This window comes from Mobula hypostoma, chromosome 19 (genome assembly GCF_963921235.1).
Source record: "Mobula hypostoma chromosome 19, sMobHyp1.1, whole genome shotgun sequence".
In the NCBI taxonomy this organism is placed as follows: domain Eukaryota; kingdom Metazoa; phylum Chordata; class Chondrichthyes; order Myliobatiformes; family Myliobatidae; genus Mobula; species Mobula hypostoma.
Window position 1 is genome coordinate 35445914 of NC_086115.1, and position 19359 is coordinate 35465272.

The 19359-nt window shown below is 38.5% G+C and overlaps 1 protein-coding gene across 5 annotated transcripts in view; it reads left to right on the forward strand.

Annotated features, from left to right (window-relative positions):
- pcgf5b (polycomb group ring finger 5b) overlaps positions 1-19069 on the forward strand; it is a 160377-nt gene extending 141308 nt beyond the window's left edge. For all 5 annotated transcript variants that reach the window (XM_063071671.1, XM_063071672.1, XM_063071670.1 and 2 more), the window contains 2 exons: positions 2631-2720; positions 16048-19069. In XM_063071671.1, coding sequence (XP_062927741.1) covers positions 2631-2720; positions 16048-16095 — 138 coding nt within the window. In that variant the 3' untranslated portion in view covers positions 16096-19069. The remainder of the gene's footprint in view (positions 1-2630; positions 2721-16047) is intronic.
- Positions 19070-19359: the final 290 nt, after the last annotated feature.

A 19359-nucleotide genomic window follows, 5' to 3' on the forward strand; every position in this document is an offset into this window, starting at 1 on the left:
CGATAAAGAAGGCAAGACCATGGCTATATTTCATTTGAAGTTTGAGGAGATTTGGTATGTCACCTAAAACATCCGAAAATTTCTGCCGATGTACCATAGAGAGCATTCTGACTGGCTGCATCACCATCTGCTATGGGAGAGGGGCTACTGCACAGGATCGAAGCAAGATGCAGAGTTGTGAAGTTAGTCAGCTTCACCATGAGTGTTAGCCTGTGTAGTATGCAAGACATCTTCATGGAGCGGTGCCTAACGTACATCTAACTTGACATATGCCAGTGATATTAAACCTGATTCTGATTTAGTTATATAAATGAAGTTGCAAATGAATGCATAAAGTTAAATTTAACTTGGGCTATTCTTGTTCCTTTGGTGTTCTGTAATCACTCTATGTTTTTTGTTTCCTTCAAGCAGTTTGGGATTAATCTCTGATGTTCTTTTTTTCAAACTTGATTAATTTAATACAATAAACCTTGCTCCTTTTTGACATGTGGGCCAGATTTTAATTGGAAAGTGTTTTTATGTTATGCTGTATTCAGCAAACTTTTGATGCCATATATTGAAATTGAAAATATTCGTCAATAAGAAACTTTGGCTCATCATCCGATATAAAATTAATGCCTACACAGATTATCAGTCGAAAACTATTAACTTGCTGTGTTCAGGCAAAGAATGACACATCAAAAAAAATACCCAATTACTCAGTATCTGAAAACGCAAAGGCCATTAGTGCCAGAAGGAGGAAGAGAGGGAGGGATATAAACTGAGTAAAACATGCAAAGAGCAACCACCAAAAATCACAAAGTCAGACATTGTATGTAAGGCTTTTTTTTAAACAGCAGAACTCTGTCTACTTTAGAGGAATCACAGTACAGTTTTCCAGTGCTTTTTAGTTGACTGTTAAGCAGAAGAATTTTAAATATAATTAAGTATTAATTGGCAAGTGCTTTGGAGGTACTTCCCCTTTGGTACTGCGATTTAATTAAAAGTTTGGCAAGGCAGTTCCTGAATTTACAATGACAGATTGGGAGCATTTCCTAAAAAAAACTGAAGATATTAGATTAGATTAGACTATGAAGATATGCAGTCCTCTTTTATTGTCATTTAGTAATGCATGCATTAAGAAATGATACAATATTTCCTCCAGTGTGATATCACAAAACACAGGACAGACCAAGACTGAAAAAAAACTAACAAAACCACATGATTATAACATATAGTTACAACAGTGCAACAATACCATAACTTGATGAAGAAGTCCATGAGCCCAGTAAAAGTTCAAAGTCACTCAAATGTCCCACATCTCACGCAGATGGGAGAAGGAAGAAAAACTCTCCCTGCCATACCCGACCACGGTCCAACTCTGAGTCATCCAAAAACTTTGAGCTCTGATCAGCTCTCCGACACCGAGTACTGGGCACCATCACTATCCGAACGATTCGACCTTCTCGGTGGCCAATGGCAGGCAAAGCCAGGGATTTTGAGGCCTATCCTCCGAAAGATTCCCGACCGCGCAGTAATGATAGCAGTGAACGAGCATTTCAGAAATTTTTCCAGATGTTCCTCTGTGCTTTCACGTCCATCTTCATCAAATCAGAATTATCCATGGCCCCTATTTAACAGATACGATATCATTTTTCGTCGGAGGGCTGCGCACGCGCGGCACGCTGCTTCTCTTCTCCTTTTCACCTTTACGTTCTCACAGTAGTTCAGCAAAAATCAGGTGAACAATTAGCTTGATCAAGAATTAACTCTTTTTTATTTTGAAGTTACAGTTCTTGAACTCTAACCTATGTTGCAAAAGACCACCTTCTAGTAAAGATGCTAACATTGTTTGTCAAATCTCACACAACCTGATAATAATTGCTGGTAGCAAAAGATCACTGCATAATGTATTTACTTAATGAGCCATTAAGTGAGACATATGAATAAACGGTTTTTAGAGTAGATGATAACATTAGGGATAACATGAGGGGGAACTTCTTCACTGAGAGAATGGTAGCTGTGTGGAACGAGCTTCCAACAGAAGTGGTTGAGGCAGGTTCGATGTTGTCATTTAAAGTTAAATTGGATAGATATATGGACGGGAAAAGAATGGAGGGTTATGGGCTGAGTGCAGGTCGGTGGGGCTAGGTCAGAGTAAGAGTTCGGCACGGACTAGAAGGGCCGAGATGGCCTGTTTCCGTGTTGTAATTGTTATATGGTTATATGATTTTGAAAACATAAGCAAAATAATAACCACAAAATGGAACATTTTAAGAAGGTATGGTGACATTGACTCGCAATGCCCATGTGATTCTCCTCAACTATTGCTTTCAATTCCAATATAAAGAAAAGGGATGCAATTGGTGGTCAGGACTGAACATAGGAGAATAATTGATTCTCTCAACTTGAACTTGATCTTGTTAGGATTTTAGTTATGTGTTTGGATGATATAAGCAGTAGATTGGAGTGTCTTCGTTTCTCTGCAAGTAATAACTCGTAAGTCAAACTTGCATTCTCAAAAAACATATTTCCAGTTTTTCAATTTGAGAGTCAGTGATTGATGAACAAAATAACTTCTTTTTGTTAGAAATTGAAAACTCTATTTATGTAATATAACACAATACTGACTTTTGTTTTCTTCCCCAAAGCTTGATGTTCTATGCAATGGGGAAATTATGGGGAAGGATCATACCATGGAATTCATATACATGACTAGATGGAGACTCAGAGCTGAAAATGTAAGTATGCATATCTAGTTTTATGTTAATTTATTTTAGAATATATTCTTATTTGAATACTAGCTTCTTATCATTGATAGAAGGGAGAAATAAAGTTTGTGAATCATTTTAATGCCGATGTGAATTATGAATTTCATGTTGTTTCATCAGAGAACGTATCACAAATAACTGTTTGCTGTTTACATTTGCAAAATATTAATACTTCCTGAATAAATAAGTTTGATATCTAAGTGTGACCATTGATACAAGCAGACATCCCACCTCTCCCGGAAGTTCCGGGAGTCTCCCGCATATTGATAGTGGCTCCCTGACGCCCGGAAATTATTTACAATATCCCAGAAATTGATTTTTTTGAGAGGGAGAGCGAGCATCCTGATTGGTCTCTCTTCGTGCTAAGAGTGGTCCCCAACCACCGGGCCGCGAGGAAACAGTATGATTTGGCGATATGAAACGATATGAGTCAGCTGCACCTTTCCTCATTCCCTTCTCACACTGTTGAACTTGAACGCACACGAGGTCATTACGCACGGGTCATCCATGTCAGCGTGGGAAGAAGATCAACTCCTCGAGCTTGCAAATGACGGCGGGCTGAAAAGTATGTTTGACGTAACATCTCTGCCTGCATTCTGGATCAAAGTCAAGGCTGAATAGCCTGAAGTAGCCATGGAAGCACTGAAAACTGAAAACGTTGCTTCCATCTCCAACGTATCTCTGCGAAGCGGGGTTTTCTGCAATGAATGCAACAAAAACTAAATTGCGGAATAGACTGGACATAAGGAACCCCCTTCGAATATCGCTGTCTCCCATCACCCCTCGATGGCACCGTCTTGTTTCAGGAAAACAAGCCCAGGGCTCCCACTGATTCAGCGATATTAGTGTGTTGCAATGATTTTATGTGTTCATACGAGGAAAATATGCGCTGTATGTTTAATATCCAAACGTTATTTAAAATGTTATGATGCTATTGACTTATAATTGACTTATCACTATATTAATGTGAGGAAAATATGCGCTGTGTGTTTAATATTCAATTCGTTAGATAAACCCTTTTAGAAACGAAATTGAGTGTATTAGCCACTTATAACTGACTTACAGTTGACTTATCACCTATATTTCGGTCATGATTAACACCCCCGCCCCCGGTCGGCTGGTTCGCAAGAATATTGCCAATATTAAACCGGTCGGTGGTACAAAAATGGTTGGGGGACCCCTGCTAAGTAGACCTATCAGTTTTCTCTGTGGGCGGGCTTTACAGTCGACCTCAAAAATAATGACAGTGTTGTTCGCTGCACTGTTTGAACAGTGACTTTTCTATTGCCCATGGTGGGTTAAAATGTAAAAGACATGTTAAGGTGAGTTTAACAGGTGTCATAGCTAACGTTATTTAAACTAGCTGGCTGGCTGCTAAGGAGCTACGCTATTGATGTCGTACATGATGAGGCCAAACTCCCTGTAGACTTGCTTAAAGTTGTAATAGAATAAACATGATAATATAATATAAGTACATATTTTAATGTCACATTTTCTGCATATACCCAACTTGGTTTACAGATTAGACAAAATCACTAAACAAAGTATTACATACACCCTTGGAGGTCGACGGGGCGGTGGGGGGGGGGGTGGATATGGGGTTGCGGGGGGCAGGGGTGCTACCTCCCTGAAATGAGTTTTTGCAGGGTGGGATGTCTGTACAAGAGATCTGTAGCCCTATGTTTTCCACTGGTAGGTGCAATACCTTTGCAGAAGAGCACCAGTATTATTTAATTGCCTTACCAAAGTCCATATGATTAACTTGCAACATAGTTAGAAATGCGGATAGAACCCCAGCTTTATGCTGCCTACTTGTATTTTTCATTTCAGCACATAGGCAATTTACTTTCTTGGTTCAATGCATCAGCAAGTTCAGTATTGTGACAGTACTAGATTTCCAGCATCTGCAGATTTTCTCATGTTTGTGTTTAGTATTGTGACAGGCAAGCTCCAGTTAATGTTAAACTCTACTGCTTATGCTTTTTATTGGGAAATTACGTTGTGTCTGGAGCAAGTGCACTTAGTTTGTGAGCAAAATGATTTTGACCTTGTGTATGTTGTTGCTGAAGGAAAGACAGTTGGACTGCTGTGCCAGCCCACAAGTTCTTTTGCATAGTATAATTAATGCCCATGAGAATGGTCTCCCAGTTTAAAAGTGAATCAGTATGACAACAGTCTGACCTTCCACTGAAGTATCCAGTCATTAGCTGGCTCTTGCCAGCAAGTGATGCAAAGAAAGTTACAAATTGGACCATCAGGGTGATCCAAACAGAAGTTGACTTCACTTTGGAAAAACCTGCACAAATGCCCTGTTTTGAGGCCCAACAAAGTTCACATCAGGGTTCTCTGTAGCAAGTTTCAAGTATGACGTTGCACTATGGCAAGTTGGAACAAGCCCATTATTGCACTTTCTATGCATTTGAAAACTAGAAAAGATATATGAAAGGTTATAATGTAAAGTGGGACTGGTGAAAATAACAGCTTCATACTTATGGCATCTGGTGCTTGTAACTCAGCAGAAATTCTGAGTTTATGGGAAAATGGGAGGTGAGGACAAGGATCAGGTATGATGAGACAGTACTCTGTAGCGGCTTCTGCCCCACCAAAGAGTATTCCAGTAATGGCCAGCATAATCTCATTCCAGATATCCTAGGGCATGTGTGGACAGCTTCTGCTGAATCTGGTTTTGCAAACCTTGACCTTCAAGGAAGAGTGAATGTTGTGTGATCTAATAAAAGAAAGACCTACATTTACACATGTAGACGGAAAGGATTGGTTTAGTTACCTGTTTAATTACTAGTTTAATTAGTCTAACACAACATCATGGGCTGATGGGTGTATTTCTGTGCTGTACTGTTTTGTGTATAGAAAATATACAACAGCCACACATGATTTATTTCACTTGAAGTAAGTGTGGTGGGACGTTTGAACCCATAGTATGATGCCTCAAATGTGGTACCAACCTAGATATAATTAGACCATAAGATCATAAGACATAGAAGCAGAACTAGGCTATTTGGCCCATCGAGTCTGTTCTGCCATTCCCAACATGGCTGATTTATTATCCCTCTCATCGTATCCTTAAATTTTAAGCTCCTAACAGTGACCTTCTTTCACTCACAACTCAGTGGTGCTCACAATGTCATGCCTGCCAATTTTTAACTGTACTACAAGATCCGCATATTGCATGCATTCATATATAACGTCTTCAGTCCTGTGTTCATCACTCTTTTCAATTTTGCTCCCCCATGTTACTGGAAGTCCTATCTCTTTCTGAACTTTTTGACTTTTTGTTTAGAGACTTTCATAATTTGTTTTCTTGCAGCAAGAGATCAAGTGTAATTCAGTAATGTACTGCAGTGAAAGACAAATTGTATTTTAATGCTATGTTATAGATATAGCTACAGTAATTCAGTGTTATATTACAGTGAGTGCTATTGTCATCCAGTGGTAGATTTCAGGCATTTGGAGAAAATTTGACCAAAGTCAACATGGACAAGGTAGACTTTGATGCAGAAAATAGTATTTGATTAAAAACAGGAGACTATGAAGACAATCCTGGGCACCTGGACAATAATGACTGAAGTTTTCTGCTTTTGTGATGCAGGACTTTTTTTAACATTTGCAAGGTGGTTCATTCAGATGAGTGGAAGATGCAAAGGGAATAAAATGGTGACATAAATTATTTGGAGCATATGTAATAGAATGAGGAATAAATTCAAAATGCATGATTTCCTCTTCATGAAGCCATGTTGACTCTGCTTGATTAGATTATGATTTTCCAACTCTGCTGCTCAAACTTCTTTAATAATAGATTCTAATATTTTTCCAACAATAGGTGTAAAGCTTGTTAGACAATAATTGCCTGCTGTTTGTTGACCTCTTTGAATAAGGGGTGTCACATTAGCAGCTTTCTCCAGAACCTAAGGGATTTTGGAAGATTGTAACCATCATCTTGCTTTACTTACTTAAGGATCCCAAGATGTAAGCCATGTTTAGCTCTATAAATATACCCCATGAAATTTCTGCTGTGAGAGTAATGGTATTTAAATTCATTACTAGCATTTTTCAGTATTAGTTGGATATTCATGGCATCTTCTGCTGTAAAGATAGAAGCAAAATTACTGCTTAACTACTCTGCCAATTCCTCTTGATAGTTTAATTGCCATACAGCACTAAGAATCTTGAGGCAGTACATTCAAGTTCCTGCATGCCAAGGATGTTCAGTAAGTATGGCAATCTATAACCAATACCCATGAAATGGCCATGTTACCTACCTGGTCAGAGGATATTAGTTTTGCTACCTGAAATTTCTAAGCTATTTTGCTCAGAATCGCATCCTGCAGACAGCATGTGTTTTTACTATAGATGATATCCCTATCAGAAGACATCGTTAAGTTGTCAAACTTCTAGATACGTTGAAAATAATTTGTGAAAACATCTGTCCCGGTCTGGAGGGCAGATTGAATCAAGGAATTAGAGATTAAGGCTTGCAAGGTTTTTTAAGAGTTGTTTCTCCTCTTTCTTACATGGATATTCTTGCTGTATTTCACCATCTTTTTGCCAGTGGGGATTCTTTATATTTAACCAGTAACCGCTAGATCTAGATTCTTCCATCAGTCCTTAGGATCGTATGTTTCAGAAGGAAGAGCAGTTAGAAAAGAAGCATGTTTCACATTGTAGAGGAGAGGCAGGACAGAGAATGAAAGGTGTGTATGTGATTGGGTGGATAGGGAAAGTTGTGATGGCTGTGGAGAGCGCGATGGTAATTTGTTAATTGGAGCTGATCTATCCAGCGGAGAAGGTGAAGACATGGGGACGAGGAGGGTGACAATAATTCAGGAACTGTGAGATATGGCTCACTGCAGTTGCTGTAAGTTTGAAATAAAAGAGAAAACCTAGAACTCCCAGCAAATTATACAGCAATGCTGTGGAGACAAAGTCTGAGTCAACATTACAGGTTGAGAAGCCTCTCATCCATTCTGGGATAAACTGGCAAGGCTGGTTATCTGAAATTGTAACATTCAGTGATGAGTCTTGAAGGCAATGTCATGCCCAGTTGGAAGAGTTGATGATTTTCTGCGAGTTTATATAACAAGATTTTATCTGTCTATTTATTATTTTCTTAAATAGACAAATCTTTTTATTAATAAAGGATTTTATCTTTAAAGCAAAGTAGTACTCCACTATTAAGATTACTCTGTGTTGACTCTTTATTGACATTCCTTTATTTCATTTTAGTTTTGTGTAATCCATCTTCAATACCTAGTCAGGTGGTGAGATGGTGTGCCTGAAGTTTATATAACAAGCCTTTTCCATCCTCCCTCAGCTAGCACCAGGGAGCATTTTTCAATTTCTTTCTGCCTTAAACTATTGCTAGGAATCCCAGTAGTACTATCTCTTTTCAGCTTAAGATGGATCTGACCAGCAAAGCAATACAAACTGAAAGCTCAAGTGATCTATGGCCGCAAGGGCATAGTTCTCGTGGTCATAATTTCGGAGTACTTTGCAGCCTGGTATGAAAGTGTCACCCTGGCGATGGATTATGGGGCAATGAGATTATTTGAAAGAGACGATCCATGAAAAGACTTGTTTCATTTTTGGAGGAGATTAAGGAAGTTTCATCTTTCAAATGCATATTTATATTTGAAGATATAAATATCTAATTGCAGCTGTTCATCACAACTATGAATTTATTCTAAGCACAAAAATCCTTTATTTATTGTTTATAACTGTTGGCTGATGCAAAAAGCAATGGTGTATGTGTCTAAGAATGCAAGACCCTGTCTAGTTATCAGATTTTAAAAGGCTTGGCATCCTTCCTAAGAGATCTTTTTTATCAGATAAAGAGTGAAGAGAAATTTATTCTGTTGAATGCTTTAAAACTATTTGAAAAGTGGATTTCTGAATTTCTGTTATTTCATTGTTGATAGGTGTTTGGTGCTATCAGTTGGGATATCTGAGGTTAGAATGAATGATGCAAGATAGAAGGAGCCAATTTATTATGTTGTATCTGTTCCCTTTGCTGAATTATTAGTGTTTATTGCTTCCATGTGTCATTGGCTTTCTCTCCTCCATTTTATGCAGAAAGGCCCCAGAATCTAGAAGATTTTTGCTGCTAATAACATTTCCCATATTCTCCAACTGGTGGATATGGGCAAACAAAAATTAAAATGGTGAAATTAGCAGCTACAAGTTTTGAAAATAAATAAAGAGGATATACTCCGTTACGCTGTCTGTGGCAAGTCTTCAGTGTGGTCCTTGCTGTTAGCATGCTTACATTATTGTCAACTTATCACTACAAATGGCAATGCAACAGATAAAACATTATTTCCTTAAAATAAAGAATTGCTGGTCTATCCCTTAAAATTAACTGTTCAAGAGCAAAGTATTTGGTGGAACAATTAACCTTTGAGTGAAAAGCATTTTGCAACACAACAGAAAAGAGGTAATGGCCTGATTGACGTAATATTACTTATGCAGAATTATTTCCATTGTGCTCACCACAAGAGAGGGGATGTTTCCATTAACAGGATTCCATGAGCAGCCTTGGAATAAAGAGAAGTCTCTTTAAAAACTGAAGTGAGCAGGGATTTCTTCATCTAGACCGATGAGAGTGTTACGGTTGTGGGGAGAAGGCGAAGAATGAGGATGAAAAGAACTGCCATGAAAAAACAATGGCGCAGACTCAGTTCTGCTCCTATATCTGATGGGCCTGTGAACCACCATTGCTCACTGAAGTATCTAACATTTTCATTTACAAAAGCTGAGCTCTGTGACATCACTGGAGTTAATGTAGATCAAAACTGGCTGATGTAGGCATTTATTTATTGACATACAGCGCAAAATAGGCCCTTCTGGGCCTTGTAGCCACACCGCCCGGTAACCCCTGATTTAATCTTAGCTTAATCAGGGGACAATTTATAATGATCAATTAACCTATCAACTTGTACCTCTTTGGGCTGTGGAAGAAAACCGGAGCACCTGGAGGAAATCCATACGGTCACGGGGAGAATGTACAAACTCCTTACAGGCAGCAGTGGGAATTGAACCCGGGTCACATGAATTGAAAAGTTCTGTGCTAACCACTACGTCACTGTGCCACCCATGTGTCAGCAGGCATTGGTGGATGCAAGGTAAGTAGTTTTGCAGAACAGTGATGCAGGAGCACGAACATGCACCAGCTACCTTTCCCAACTCAAACTGATCTTGCCCACTTGGCCGCTCTTTTCCAAGATGGCCTGGTCTTCGTGATTGTCCTTCATTCAAATTTAGAACTCTATGTTTCTTACTATCTACAACACATAAAGATGGAGAAAGTGAAGCAAGTATTCCATAACAGATACTGTAGTGTAGTGGTTAGCATAGTGCTACTACAGTGCCAACAAACTGTGGGTGCTCTGGTTTCCTCCCACATTCCAAAGACATATAGGTTAGTAGTTTGATGGGTGTAATTGGGCAGCGTGGACTGGTTGGTCTGGAAGGGCCTTGACCTTGCTTTATCTCCAAATAAATAAATAAATAAAATTAATAGTCGTTATACATAAGCTGCCTATGTACTTTAAGCCTTAATTTTTATTCTAGACCATTTTTTGGTAGATGAGTTAAAAATTAACTTTTTTTTTAAAAGTTTTTTATGGCCTCTCTTAACATTTTGCTTTCAAATTATTCCATGTTATTTCCAAATACTTCTGCCGTGGCTTTAAAATACTCAACCACATCATGAGCTTGGAACTAGGAAGATGCATGAAGAAATGTCACCTGTTTCTTTAAAGATTCTCCTGAGTCTATTAACTTGGTTTCTTTCTGTAACCACTATTTCAAAATAATGACACTAACGTTGAACAGCGCGAAACAGATGTTATGTAATTGGGAATGTGATGCTCTTCCGCAAACTACCATGTAATCACCGTATTTAATTGGTGGTTAAGCTGACCAAGCTGGTAATTGGCCTTATTTATCATAATACATTCAAATTCAATAAAAGATTTTAAGCCTCAATTGAACATTTGAAAATATTTGTTTCAAGCTTAGTATATGGTAGCATCAGTTACAGTAAGAGCTTATAGAATAAAGTTTTAGATTTTGTTAATTCTACATGCCATTTGCAAGCAACTGCTTATTTACAAGTTCTAATTACTTTGTAATTAGCCACTGAGCCTGGTGAGAGTTTTAATTACAGCAGGAACGGTTAATCCAGTTCCATGTGTTTTTTCCTACTTTAAAACTTTGAAACGCATTTCTACAAAGTGTCTTGATTGAGTTGGAAGGTCATAAATTATTAATTTTTGATTATTGCTATAAAATAGTACAGCACTGGACAGGCCTTGCCTTTCCAGTGCTGTGCTATGTCTTTGTAAACACAAATAGCTGTACAGTATATTCAGTAAAGTGTTAATGAAAAGTGTGTGAATAACATACAACAATTTAAATGCTACAGTTAAAATTAAGCTCCTGTCCTTGTTGCATTACCACAGCCGCAAGTTTCGGATGTGCTATTTGTGGGTTACTACAGAGCATTTTATAGAAGATACACATTGCAGCCCTGGTGACTGGTTGAGGCAGTGTAAATTTAGGGTGTGTTGAAGACCTAGTCAGTTAGGCTTTTTCTTAGATGGTGTCAAGATTGTTAGAGCAGCGACTGGAGAGTATAAAAGCAAGCTCTTTTCTCATGTCTGGTAGAAGGGGGTGAAAGGTTTGAGCTGTTGTGGGTCTGGCATGGTAGCATATTGGTCAGCATAACACTGCTACAGTACCAACACCATGGATTAAATACCACCACAGTCTGTAAGGAGTTTGTACATTCTCTCTGTGACCGCGTTGCTTTCCACCAAATGCTCCAGTTTCCTCCCACATTACAGAGTCATAAGAGTCAGTTGGTTAATTAGTCACGTGGATACAATTGGGTGACACAGGCTTGTTGGGCCAGAAGGGTCTGTTGCAGTTCTGTATCTCTAAATAAAAAGTAAAATAAAACTCAGTCCTTCATTTCTCTGATTCCCCTCATAGTCACAATATTAACATGGCTGATCCATTTAATTTCTAAATAATAGTAACTCCCGAGATGTTGATTGTTGGGACCCAGCAATGCTAAAGTCATTGAAAATCAAGGGTAAGTGTTAGGAATCTCCTACTGGAGATGTTTATTGTATCGCACCATGTTGTATGAATGTAACCTGACACACAAGGAGAATAGGCCAGCCATTTCCTCAAGCCTGCTACGTCATTTAATTAATTCATGGATTACCCAGTCATGGCCTCACCACCACTTCCCCTTTCTCTTCACACATCTGCTCAATCCCTGTAGTTCAAGTATTTGTTAACCTCCCCTTGACTATATTTGGTGATTCCACCTCCACAGGCCTCAGGGATAGAGAATCACAAAGAGCCATGGCCATTTGAGAGAACACAGGTTTATGAGTTTATGAGATTCTGCAGATCCAGAGCAACAAATTCAAAATAGTGGAGGTACACATCAGGTCAGGCTGCATCTATACAGGGGAATAAACTGTCAACGTTTCAGAGCAAGGCCCCTCATCTGGACTGGAGAGGAAGAGGGAAGAAAACAGAATAAGAAGCTGGGGTGGGGGGGGGGCGGAGAGAAAGGAGTACAAGCTGCTACTTGATAGGTGAGACCGAGTGAGTGTGGAGGTGGGTGGGTGGGGAGAAGGGGGGAACGAAGTGAGAAGCTGGGAGGTGATGAGTGGAGAGAGTAAAGGGCTGGAGGGCACAATGGAGGGGACAACGGGAGAAAATGAAGGAGGAAGGGCACTAGAGTGAGGTGAGGAGAAAAGGGTGACAGTGAACTAGAATTGGGTTTGGGAAAAAGAGTGAAGGGGAAGAGGGAAGAAATGATCGGAAGTTAGAAAAAATTATGTTCATACTATCAGATTGGAAGCTACCAAGAATAATAGGTATCGGTTATTCTGAAAGTATGCTTCTCAGTTCAGGACACCCATTCCTGAGAAATACCCTCTCAAAATCCCCATCAGAATCCTATGTGCTTTAGTAATATCACCTCCCATTCTTCTAAACTCTAACCTATATAGGCCCAAACTAATCAATTTTTCTTCAGGCATTCATGTCTTCATTCCAAGAATCAATCTACTGAATCTTCCCTGTACTGCCTCCAGTAGAAGCATATCTTACATTAAATATAAGAAAATAAAAATGTGTGCAGTACAGCAGGTGTGGACTCAGCTGTATCCTGCTTTTGTAACTCCTTACAATTCAAGCCAGTATTTTATTAGCCTTCATAAATTCTTGCTACACTTGCATGTGTTTCATGTACTTGGACCCCCATGCCCCAATTTGTAGTCTCACTCCATTTAAATACTAATTTGTTTTTTCGTTCTTTCTTCTAATGATCATTATCCGACATTATATTCCAGCTGCAACTTCCTTGACTGCCACCAACCGTATTCCACATATCATCCTGCGTATAATTTTGTGGTCTTGCTGCTCCATTCGCTGAGAATCAGTAATCATTCATGAACATCATCACTTCTGACATTTTGATAGAAGCTCATTGATGAAGTAGCTGGTTAGTGAAAAAAACAGAAAAGTCCCCAGAGATACTGCCTGACTCACTGAAGTTCTCCTGCAGTTTTTTATTATTGTAAATACCTCACAAGGTATGACCACACCTGTGGAAAGAGAAACAGAGTGGACATTTCAGGTGGAAGACTGTAAGAGAACCAAATAACCTTTCCTGATCTCAAGATGGGTGCTTCAATATGAAGTTAAGAGTCGGTGGAGAGTTTGTATGTTTAAGGTGCAAGCATGATAAAAAGAGAAAGGTCTGGAAATACTCAGCCAGTCAGGCTGCATCTGTGGGAATGTTTATATTAATGCTTTGTGCAGACTGGGAAGGAGAGAAAAGAAGCTTGTTAAGCTTTAGGGAAGGTGGGTGAAAAGAATGTCTCCAATAGGATAACATTGGAGTGACCATGGGGATAGTTTTTAAATACACAATTTTCTGCAGATGCTGGAAATGCAGAGCGATACACACAAAACAGAGCAAGTCTGGCAGCACCTGATCAAACTGCAGGACATCATGTAAACATTAGAGACTTCCACTTCATTAGGAAAAACCAATATTCCATAAATGTACAAATGGTAACTGATAATTGGTGATAAATAATCCAGAGAATGCTGGCCAGTGGTGTAGTGGCAACAGCACCAGATTTTGAGGCGACTGGTCCCGGGTTCGAATCCAGCCGTCTCCTTGCACGCTTTCCATCTGTGCTGGTGTGAGCGTCAAGCTAGCAACTTGCCCTTGTGAAAAACAGACTTGACCCATTCCCTGACACTCCCTATCAAGATCCCAAGGATCACCATTGCCAAGAAATCTAAAGAGACGGATGGGTGCAAAACAAGCTAGAGGCTGATTACTCTAGGTCAGGTGTCTCACATCATCATTCCAGATAACCTTTCTGCCATCTATAAAGCAGTTCAGTAGATTGACTCCTCATTCACCGTGCTATAAGCAGAGGGGTAAGCAGGGCCCAGTATTAGACTCTTTACTTGTCATGTATTTTTGTGTTGTTATTGACCCAGAACAAGAAATACACGGAATGGGAACATGAGATGATCAAGATGATTATATATAATGCAAAGCTGTAATAACACTGGCAATTATTAAGAAATGTCAATGGTTCTTTCCAATCTATTGATTTTTTCAGGAAGTGGGTATCTCTGGCAAGGCCATGATTCTTTGCCACCTTTCCGGTGAAAGAACCCTCACTTTTAAAGTGAAGGTATATAACCTGGAGAGGAACCTGCAGGTGTTGGTGTTTCCCTTTGGCTACTTCTCTGGTCTTTGGTGATAGTGGTTGTGCATTGTCAAAATTGCTTAAGTGTGACATTTGTAGATGCTACACACTTCAGTCACAGAATGCTGATGGTGGAGGCAAAGAACATGTATGGTGGTAAACAAGTTGTTAATCAAGCAGAAAACTTTGTCCTGGATGGTGTCATTCTTCTTAATTTTTCCTAGAATTGTTCTCACCAAGCAAGTGGAGAGGATTTACAGCTTACAACTAGAGGTACTGGGTTAAGGATGAAAGGTGTAAATTTTGAGAGGAACATGAAGGGAAACATCTTCACTCAGAGGGTTGTGAGAGTGTGGAATGAGCTATCAGCACAAATGATGCATGCAAGCTTGATTTCAACATTTTAAGAGAAGTTTAGATGGTAGAGGTATGGAGGGGTATGGTCCCGGTATAGGTCAATGGCGGTAGACAGTTTAAATGGTTTCGCGTGGACTAGATGGGCCAAAGGGCCTGTTTCTGTGCTGTACTTTTCTACGACTATGAATCCGGTTTGCGCCTTGTAGAGAGTGGAAAGGCTTTGGGCTATCAGGAAGTGAGGCATGAACCAGAGGTTATGCAGTCTTTGGTATGCTCTATAAGCCACAGTGCTAATGTGGCTGGTCTATATGTCTTTTGGTTCTTTGGTGGTGTTGTGGACTCAGCAATGGTAATATTGTTAAACGCCAGGGTTATGTGGGTAGGCACCCTTTTGTTGGAGGCCATTGCCTGTTATTTTCGTGGCTCAAGTGTTGCCTGCCGGTTGTTGTTGTGTGCCAAATTGTTGTCGGAATCCTCAGCATTCCAACACAACTGCTTCACTTGCTGAGGATCGGAGTACGGAATTGAACTGTGGAGTTTCTTAGATACGCTGGGCCCCATATCTAAGAAAGAACGTGCTGCCATTAGAGGGAGTCCAGAGGAGATTTCGCAGAATGATCCCGGCAATAACAGGGTTAACTATTGAAGAGCATTTGTTGGCTCTGGGGCAGTACTTGCTGGAATTTGGAAGAATTGGTGGGGGTGGGGTTAGGAGGGGTGGAGGAATCTTATTAAAACCTACCAAATATTGAAAGGGCTAGATAGAGTTGACTTTGAAATAATTTCGAGTAGAGAGAGAGTGTAGGACCAGAGGACACGTCCCTTTAGAATAGACATGAGGAGGAATTTCTTTAGCCAGATGGTGGTGAATATGTGGAATTCACTACCACAGATGGCTGTAGAAGGCCAGGCTGAAGAGGTTCTTGATTAATAAAGGCATCATAGGTTACAGGGAGAAGACAGAAAAATGGAGTTGAGAAGGAAAATAAATCAGCCACAGTCGAATGGTGGGGCAGACACTGGGCAGATTCTGCTCCTGTGTTTTATAGTCTTATGGAATCAGCAGGGATTATGATTGCAACTGAAAGGTTATGTGAAATTGTTCTTCTGAATAAGCATTGTCCTATGTAATTACTAATAATTACTAATAATTTCTGTTTTTATAGTCTTATCCAATGGTACTACAGTATCGGCCAAGGATTGACTTTGGTTAGACCAGAGCAGCTGTTATCCACTATGGAGGATACTGCACTAACGTTTACCCATCGACAGTTTGCACAATGAATGGATATATATTGGACTATGGACCGAATCAGATTTTTCGGAACAGAAACAAAGTTTGTATCTCTCTACCATTTTTCAGATGCATTTATTTTTCCCAAGAACAAGCTTGATGCTATTCTGCTACTGGAGCCATGAAACGTCAATGTTCGTCAGTGTGATATCTGTATTGGAAACTGCGAATAATCACCCCCTCTTTAGTCTGTGAGTTGATAGTCAGTGAACACTGTCATGTGTCTAAAAGCCTATGTCCTGAGGTAATACATGTGCTTGTGCAAATGCTAAAACATAGAGCAAAATGGCAAAACTTACTCTACGTCCTTGAATTAATTATGTTCTGGCTACAACATGCATTGACTTTGTCCGTTTATAGTAGGTTAATTGGCCCTGAGGACTACATTTGAAGTTATAATGTGTTTTTGTTATACCACTGATGTAACCGTAAATAAGGAGGTGCATTTTTGTAGAGACAAATAACTTCACATCTTGCCCTGTAAGCATTGATTTTTTTTGTAGCTGAAGAAAGTAAATTGGTTTATGAGCATTAAAAATACAAAATATGTGGAAAAATGTTATGCCATCATCTCACTAAGGGTCAGGTAGCTTGGATCAAAAATTAGCTCATCTCAAATGGAGGAACTTGAGGTCCGAACCCATAAAGCAAAGACAACTAAAAATATTTAGGATTCAAAATCAAATTCCAGATTAGCAAAGTAATTATTCCAACTAAATTTGGGGAATCTCCTGGAGAAAATGTTTGCTTCCCATGTCAGATTTCAGATGGAGATCTATCAATGGATTATCACATTGAATTTGTATTTGTTGTTTAATCCTTGTGTTCCTGCATGAAAATGAGATGGGTGGATTTTGGAATCCATGCTATTTTAGAATAAGTTACTGCAATTGATCATTGATTTGATAATGTAAGAATCCATGAATAGGTTCTCTCCATCATTGTTGCATTAGTGAGTACAGAACTTTGAAAAATAGAATACCTGGCCCCACATGGTTCACCTCCTTGACAATCAGATGTCACAGTTATTTGGCAATATGTGATTAAATAATATTATACAAATTGTATTATTCCTATTACACTTGCCCAATAGTGGTTTAGGGAACTTGTGGTAAATTTTAGGTATGAAATCTGTGTAAGTTCAGCTCTACTGAATGAAAAGTCTGTGTTGCAGTCTATGAAAATGTGTAACCCTGTTGCTAAAGTACAAAATAATGACTCTTGTAGTCAGACATCTAAGCTATTGGGACCTGTGATGCTGGTGATTTTTACCTCCCAGACATACCTACAAAAATATAGCTACTGGATAATGTCCCTAGTCTTGTCAATGAGTGTATACATTTAACAGTGAGGGCAAAACATGCCTAATTTTGTGTTCAGCCTTCGAGATCTATTGTTTACATCAGTATAGTTTTATTTATTACTGAAATTGTAAATTCCATTGGACAATACAAAATTTCGGAAAGTCTTGTTAGCATTGGTCATAAAGTAAAGACACTTAAATAATGCCGTTTACTGCTATAAGTTCCTAATATTTAATTAAAAGTAGGATTTAGTTGACTCAAAAGAATTGTTAGCCAAGATGCTGGACAAGCAATCAACAGGTTCACATGACACTCTTTTACCTGTTGTGCTAATAGTTCACAGATTTAAAATCAGTGGAATAATATCTTGATTTAAAAAAAAAGTTGGAAAAATTGCATTCACCTCCTACTTTCAGCAACAGCAACTTCCTAATGAAAATCTTTATTTTAGTCATCTACAGTTTAATGGACCCAAGCAAGTATTTATCAGTCAGCTCATGTAGTCAGAACAAATCTATCCATTGTATTAAAATGTTGTGTTAGTTGTTGAATGATTTGAACAGTGTTAATTTTCAAGGGGTTTGTAACCAGTTAAAAATGTAATACCATCAAACTGTACAGTGGTGTCATTTTCATAGTGTTACATTCCATTTATGCCCCTGAAACTGTCTTTTTTTTACTTTTTCCTGTTTCTTTGCAATGCACTCTAAAATACAACACTGAACATCTCCATTTAAGAAAGAAAGTAATTTTGCTGTGGTTGTAAAATGAGTCCAAGAATCATTTAATTTTAAATGAATAATTAACTTGAAGGCCATTGACTAAATCTTGCTATTAAAATGTAAATATTTTTGTAAAGAAAACCAATTGTAATTGTTTGCATACTGATGTTAATAGTATTTTATGTTTTGCAAAAAAACTGTTTAGAGAAGCAGTTCTATTTTTTAATATGTATTTGCTGCAAACATGCATTCCTCTTTAACCATGTTAGGGTTTTAGTGAATGTTCTGTATATTTGCAGTCACACTGGGCTGAGAAATGAATACTGTGTCTAAAAATTGTATCAATTGAAGCACAATTCACCCACTGTCTTGTAGTGATTTGCTAATTAAAAGAAGCAATAAAATATATTAGTTAATGAAAATGCTTTTGTAAAAGGCTTCGGCCACAGTCCTGTCAGTGAACTGTTGTGGATCTGGACTGTCCATTGTCATTAAATCAATGAGTTAAAAATTGAAGTTTTTAAAACATTTGTATGATGCACTTTTGACCATTTGATTGCTGAACACGTTATCCTGACTTTTTTATTTATAATGAGGCATCTTTTTGCAATATTAAACATAACTTTGCACAAACTTCTTCATGAGGATTATATATTGAAGGGTTCAGAGGTTGATATATAATCTTGGAACAATGAGTTTGGAAACCATGAACTTTTAGTAGGTTATGCTAGATTGATAAGCAGTGTGATCAATCCACATCATGATTTAGTGTAGTTCTTTTCCAGATAAGTTTAATTTTTGTTGAAGTAAATAATAAACTTTTAAATTACTTTATTTCACTGTTTTCCATTTTCCTCAGTCCAGCAAATAAGTGCAATAAGTTACCTTGTTAATTGCATAATGATACCTGATTATGTTTAACAACCAGTTGTTTAGGTTTTCATGTCAATTAAAATATTGTCACTTTTAATACAGGAGCTTTATAAATGTATTTTTATCCTTCTATGTCGCATAATATTAACCAAGAAAGGTTCAGAGCACCCATATTTTTTTGTAACAGTACATTTTAAAAATCACCTAAATCATGAAGTAAATCATGAACTTATACCTCCTTGCTTCATTGAAACACTGGCACATCAGCAATCATAAAAACCTGTC